This window comes from Myotis lucifugus, unplaced genomic scaffold (genome assembly GCF_000147115.1).
Source record: "Myotis lucifugus unplaced genomic scaffold, Myoluc2.0 scaffold_22, whole genome shotgun sequence".
Taxonomy (NCBI): domain Eukaryota; kingdom Metazoa; phylum Chordata; class Mammalia; order Chiroptera; family Vespertilionidae; genus Myotis; species Myotis lucifugus.
In genome coordinates this window covers 3,035,617-3,042,223 of record NW_005871070.1, presented here as the reverse complement: position 1 = coordinate 3,042,223, position 6,607 = coordinate 3,035,617, and the positions used below count along the sequence as shown (strand labels likewise).

The window sequence follows — 6,607 nt, the reverse complement described above, 5'->3', positions numbered from 1 at the left end:
TATGAATCCATGTCATCATTGCTCTGCATATTCTTATAGTTAAACCACCATAGTTTAATTTTACACATATAACTTTCTTTTAACCAAAAAAAATTTTGGAAATATAAAAATTTCATAAGCACTGCTTTCCCCTTGCAAAAATAAAAAAATTATTTAAAATTAAAAAAATAATATTGACCTTTATAATCACAAGTCCTAATTTTGCTTGTGTTTATTATGAATAAACAAAGGTAAACTAAAAGAAGATATCATTTAACATTGTCAAATGAAACAAAGCTTCCTTTTCCAAATGGAGAGGATGTAGATGTGATTGCTGGGGAAGGGGGAAGGGAGGTAGAGGAAGGTATAGGAGGAATAAATGGTGCTGGACAGAGATTTGACTTGGGGTGGTGAACACACAATACGGTCAGTGTACAGATGATGTGTTGTAGAATTGTGCACCTGAAACCTGTATAATATTGTTAACCAATGTCCCCAAAAAATTCAATATAAAGGGGGGAAAAAAGCAAAAGCTATGTCTACCAAAAAGCAGATGTGCAGTTATTGATCTGGAATTGGCACGGTGACAAACTGCTCTGCAAAGCTCCCTCTTCCCCATTAGGGCGTCTCTCTTGAACTGATTGAAAGCTATTCAATAAGTATACTTTTTTCAAGATGGTGTGCTCAGTTGGGGGTCTTTTCATTAAACTGAAATTCCATCATTAGCTTTGACTAGCACCAGCTGCTGTATAAAATCTGTCTTAGTGTAGACCTCCACTGGTATTCCAAATATTGCAGGTAAGTCTCTCACTCCAAAATCCTCAAACATGCAGTATGGATAATTAACATCTGATAAATTCAGCGTAGAAAGAACTCTCATTAGAAGACAATAGTGGGGTTACAATCCCACCTCAGCTCCGCAGAACACTGAATCAAATAGGACTTTAGCTGTTAAAATGAAGAGCATTTTAAAATATCTCCACTTCTTAATTTTTCCTTATACCTAATAAGAAATGGGAAATTAGGACATGCAATAGAATGCTTTAGTCTTGCAGCAAAGTTAAAGACAGAACCCAAGACCCAGCACATTCTAATCTAGTTGACTTGAGTGTTCTAATTCCAGATCAATTTTCAGGAATTGGGGGTTTGTACCATCCATAATTGTTCTCCCTTGTAAATAGTTCAAAGTCTACCACTATTTTAACACAAAAGAGAAACTTTCCTATTTATGAATCTAATATTATTTCTGTGAGACATGGTAAAATACAGCTCAAAGGAGTTTTTTAAAGTTTCTTATAATGTTGAATTTATGAGAGCATCTACTTTTTAAATGAAATATGCCATGACAGTACAGTCGTTGAGAGAAGAATATTCTGCAGTTAAATTCCTGAGCCTCAGTTTCTTCATCTGTAAAATGGGAATAAGATTAGTATAAGGCTCATGGTCTTCAAGCACTGAGAGAATGTATATATGGTATTTAGCATAATATAGTGTATTTATTTTCTATTGCTGCATAACAAATTACCACATATTTAGTAGCTAAAAATGACACCCATTTATTATCTCACAATTTCTGCAGGTGAGGGCATGGGTTAGTTAGATGGTCCCACTACTTAGAGTTTCACAAGACTGCAATCAAGGTGTCAGCTGGACTGTGTTCTCATCTGGAGGCTCAAATGGGGAAGAAACCCCTTCCAAGCTCCCTCAAATTCTTGAATTTATTTCCTTGAAGCTTTAAGACCAAGAATTCCAGCTTCCTCATGGCTGTTGGCTGGAGGCTGCTCACAGTTCCTCACCATGACCGCTTACTTCATCAAGCAACAAGAATAGTCTTTAGGATGAATATTCTAGTAAGACAGAGTCCTCTATTATGTAACATAATCATAAGAGGAACATATGACTTTTATTACATTCTATTGATTGGAAGCAAGTCACCACAGGTCCTACCCACACTTAAGGATAAACACCAGGAAGCAGGGTCCATTGGGGGATACCATTTAGTCTGTGTATCAATGTAATAAATAAATATATTAATGAATCTGTGAATGAATGAACAAATGAATTAGTGAGTGAATGAGTGAATCTGAGTAGCAAGTTAAATATGAATGGAGTAAGCCATAGACCTCTTAGATATCAAAAAACATGGGAAATAGTTCTAAATTTAGGACAAACAGATGAACAATGCACTCTGCAGTTTACTGCTCAATTGAAGTCATAATACAAGTATTCAACCTTTGTGAAAATAATGAATTAAAAATTTATGGGGCCCGGGCTCTGAGGCCCAGAGAATGTCAGTAGATCTCAAGGGTGGTGGGGAATGGAACCCTGAGGGAAAAATAGGGGTTTTAGTACACTTTAAAGTGATAATCCTATATAATAAAAGCAGAGTATGCAAATTGTCCCCTGGACAGGGAATTCTTCCAGGAGTTCGACCAGGGGGCGGGGCCGGCTGGGGGAAGGGAGGGAGGCCACAGCCGGCTGCTGCCAGCTGCGTGCACTGGGCCTCTAGTTTTTTTATAATTGAAGCAAAAGGAGAAATAAGAAATGAAATAAAATGGTCAAATATAGTTACAAAAATATTTTAACTTCTAAGCAATAAAAATAACTAACAATAAAAACAAAAGAATATTCACCACAAATGAAAATTAGTTATCTCCAAGCATATGAAAATTTATTTGAACATATTTATGAATACTACCAATACCCCAATGGATAAATGAGCAAAGGACATGGTTATGTGATTTATACACAGAAAGTATAATTAGTAAAATAAATTTGAAAATAAATTTAAATCTAATATGGATGGGACAGACGCCTTACAAACAGAATATTTATAAGCACCATTCTATAATTTTTTGTTTTGTTAGCTGATTACTCCAAGATGAGAGAGTAAACAGTAAAATAAGTTGCATTAGCATTGTTCACCAACCACATGCCATATTTTGTAACTCCTCCTGGGTGGATGGATATTGACTCTCAGGTAGTCAGTGGTAAGAGAGCTAAAATGGATGACTGCATACCCACATCATCATAATAATAATAAAACCCACCAAACCATTCACTTTAGCATGAATCCAATATAGAAAAAAAATCTATAAAAAGTTCTTTCTAATTTACTCCTACTACCTGTGTAGCTGAAACACAGCAAAACAAATACAGATCAGACTCATGAAGAACAAAAAACTAGGTAAAGGTATTAGATACTACACAGGAAAAGAATCTGCCCAGCAATGAAGTCTTTATTTTCTTTATTTTGGTGAATATTCTTATTGACAACACCTTGGCTTCTGACGACCTCCGTCTTTGTGGCTGGCTCGCTGGATGAAGCAGGTCAAGCACCATTCCTGGACTGGGCACAAAGCGTTGACAGGCACGTTTTCTGCTTTCCCCTCTCCCTTAGGCCTGTCTGGGTAAACAGGGGAAATTCATTTTGATGCCAGTGATAATGTGCTAATATATTTGTCCACATGTGTCATCATCTCTCTTCAGGAGTAAATTACGGCATGTCTCATCATGGTCAGGAATGGAAGGACCAACAATTAAAAGAATAATGGTAGGCACTCACTCAGTGTTTGTTGTTGCTATTAATGTTATTTTTATCATCGGTGGGAATGACACAGACAAGGATTGATTTGTTCCTGGAATCTAGATGGGCTCTCTTTTGGTGTCAGGGAGGGGGGCACTCCTGGGACAGCTGCGGTGGAGGGAGGGAGGAGGAGGCCCAGCCAGACAAGCACAGTCCCTGAAGATGATGATGACAGACGAGCAGCAGATGGTGTTTGGGAGGTCTGACAGTCATGGACAGGTCCCATGGTTTTCAAACACAACTCTAGGCTGACTAGCTACAGGCGATCCAGTAAGCTCTTTAAACCAGTGCCACCCACCACCCCCGCTCAATACAGGTAGGGTTAGTTGGGGACCTGAATAACATGGAAAAGGTGGGTCAAGATGGAAAGAGGGGAAGAAGTTAAAGAACCAAGCCTGTAGTGGTTACAGTAGCTTTCTGACAGCAGGCATTTGTTATTATGTACTGAAGAGAGGAGAACATAGGTTACAAAGAGACCTTCAGAGGAAATGAACAGTTATTCTTTACATTTGGCCCAGGTGAAAGCTGGGTGTCGGAGATGGTGTCCTCAGTCCATGTAACATATGTACTTGGGTCCTACTCCTTTCACTGTGATTGCCCTAGACTGCCTGCATCAATATATCTTTCTTGGACTATAAATTTTAATAAATATTTTCATTGATTTTTAGAGCGAGAGGAATGGAGAAGGGGAGAGAGAAACATTGGTGTGAGAGAGAAACATCAATTGGCTGCCTCCTGCATGTCCCCACCAGGGATCGAGCCCACAAACCGGGCATGTGCCCTGACTGGGGTTTGAACCGGTGACCTTCCAGTGCATGGACAATGCCCAAACAACTGAGTCTCACAAGCCAGGGCTGGATTATAAATTTTTACAATGCAGAGATCAAACCTACATAGTTCTCTTTGAACAGTGTGTAACACTATAAAGAGTTAGATGACGATGATGCTAATACAAAATATAAAAGATGAATGTAATAATAATAATATCAGTGGGACTTGAAATGTTAGTACTGTGCTGGTGAACAAACAGCAGTATCACTTCCAATCCTTAATGTGAAATTGGCTTTTTTATTCCTCTTAAAATCTTTACCATTGTAATCCCACTTCTAGAAGCCTAGTGAAAATAGTCAGCAATATGAGCAAAGACTTATTTGTAAACACATGAGCACCTACATGCCTGCTATGGAAAAAATGACCAAGTAAAGCTTAGTAAGATGGAATGTGTAGCAGTCCTCAAAAATCACAGTTAATAATATTAACAGGAAAATGCTCACATTAAAAAGTCAAGTGAAAAAAGTACAAACCTTGTTTTTCAAAGCATAGAAACATTTGAAAGAAATATACTAAAGTGCTATAAAAAAAAAAGGTGGGGTGGGTGAATAGTATTGGCAGAGAAATGGCTTATAGGTGAGCAAAGAGGAAACAGGAACTAAGTGAAAGAAAACTAACATTTTTTAACACCTACTGTGTGCAAGCATTGGGCTAAGTATTTAACTCTATTAATAATTATTTTAATAATGAAAGATAAGAATTGAAACAAGGCCACTGATAGAAAACAGTCTCTTTCCACAATGAACAGAAACCTCCCATCTTGACTCAGTGGAAAAACACAGGAAGGCTAAGATATTTTGAGTGAAGTTATAACTGAACAAAAAATGGATGTTTGGCTGCCTGCTGCAACAAAAGCCAAACTCATGAGGCAGGTGCTGGGGCAAAAGGAAAGAAGTTTCATTCAGGTGCCATGTGACCTGGGAGAATGGTGGGCTCCTATCTCAAAGACCATCTCTCTTTGTCTCAAGACCATCTCTCTTCATCTCAAAGACCACCTCTTTTTTCTATTCAAACCTGTGGTTCTTATAGGGACAGGGAGGGGAAGGGTTTTTTTGTTTTTGTTTTTCCTATCCAATTATCTTGCTAGCTTTGGGTGTGTTTGGGTCCTGTCCATTCATCTTTCTAGCTTTTGGTGAGTTCAGGCCTTATCTATTCATATTTCTAGCTTTTGGCATACTCTGTGTAAGAACCTCCCCCAAAGCCATCTTGGCCAATGAGGGAGACTTTGGGTGCTCTACTGACTGTCTATAGTAACAATTCACCCTTAAAAACTCTGGACCCTGTAACCTTACAAAGGTAAATGGGCAAAGGTCTCATCCTATATAATAAAAGCCTAATATGCTAAGTGTCCAGTCATCCAGTTATCCATTCAACAATCAAAGGGTAATATGCTAAGGCCACTCAACTACTCACTTACGATGTGCACTGACCACCAGAGGCCAGACTCTCTGACCAGTAGGTTAGTTTGCTGTTGGGATCCAGCCAATTGGGAATGAGGGAGACTGGCTGGACATGCCCTGGAGCCCTCCTGTGTCCCTACCCAGCCCCGATTGTGTGCCGGTGGGGTCCCTCGCCTGGCCTGCACCCTCTCACAAATTGGGACCCCTCAGGGGGTGTCAGAGAGCCGGTTTCGGCCCAATCCCGCAGGCCAGGCTGAGGGACTCCACTGGTATACGAATTCGTGCACTGGGCCTCTAGTCTTCTATAATTTCTTCCTGCTATCAAAGGGCATACATATTCTTATGTATCCCAGGTCCAGAGAGTCTTACTATCTATTAAAGGATGAGGGGGGTCAAGAATGGAGGGAAGCCTTTACATGAGGGAGAAGGATAGCTGTTTTCAGAAGGCAGCATACTGCTGTCTAGAGGATGAAACTGCTGGACAAGTGAAGCTGGTAGACTGCTCCATATTACAAGAGATAGTGTTGCAGATGGGCTTCCAAAGTGAGATCTATTGTGTAGACAAACAATCAAGTGTTCAGTCAGGGCTATGCCTAGTAGTGCAGGGGGAAATGTAGTGAAATGAGAAACTGGAGAGACTAACAGATCCCCATGATCTAATCCTGAGTAGGGCTTTGGGTGGTACACTCAACAATGGAATAAGTCTGCCAAGGAAGCCACTGTCTGGGAAATGCAGACAAAGGCATTATCAGTCCAAGCATCGGCATAAAAAATAATAATAAAATAAAAAGTAGCATTGTCACTTAGCTTG

The 6,607-nt window shown here is 39.5% G+C and overlaps 1 protein-coding gene across 1 annotated transcript in view; it reads right to left on the bottom strand.

The window, feature by feature from the left end:
* Positions 1-701: 701 nt before the first annotated feature.
* SFTA3 (surfactant associated 3) overlaps positions 702-6,607 on the bottom strand; it is a 40,191-nt gene continuing 34,285 nt past the window's right edge. Inside the window, 2 exon segments of the mRNA XM_023751468.1 lie at positions 702-790; positions 793-828. Of these exon segments, the coding sequence (XP_023607236.1) occupies positions 702-790; positions 793-828 (125 nt within the window).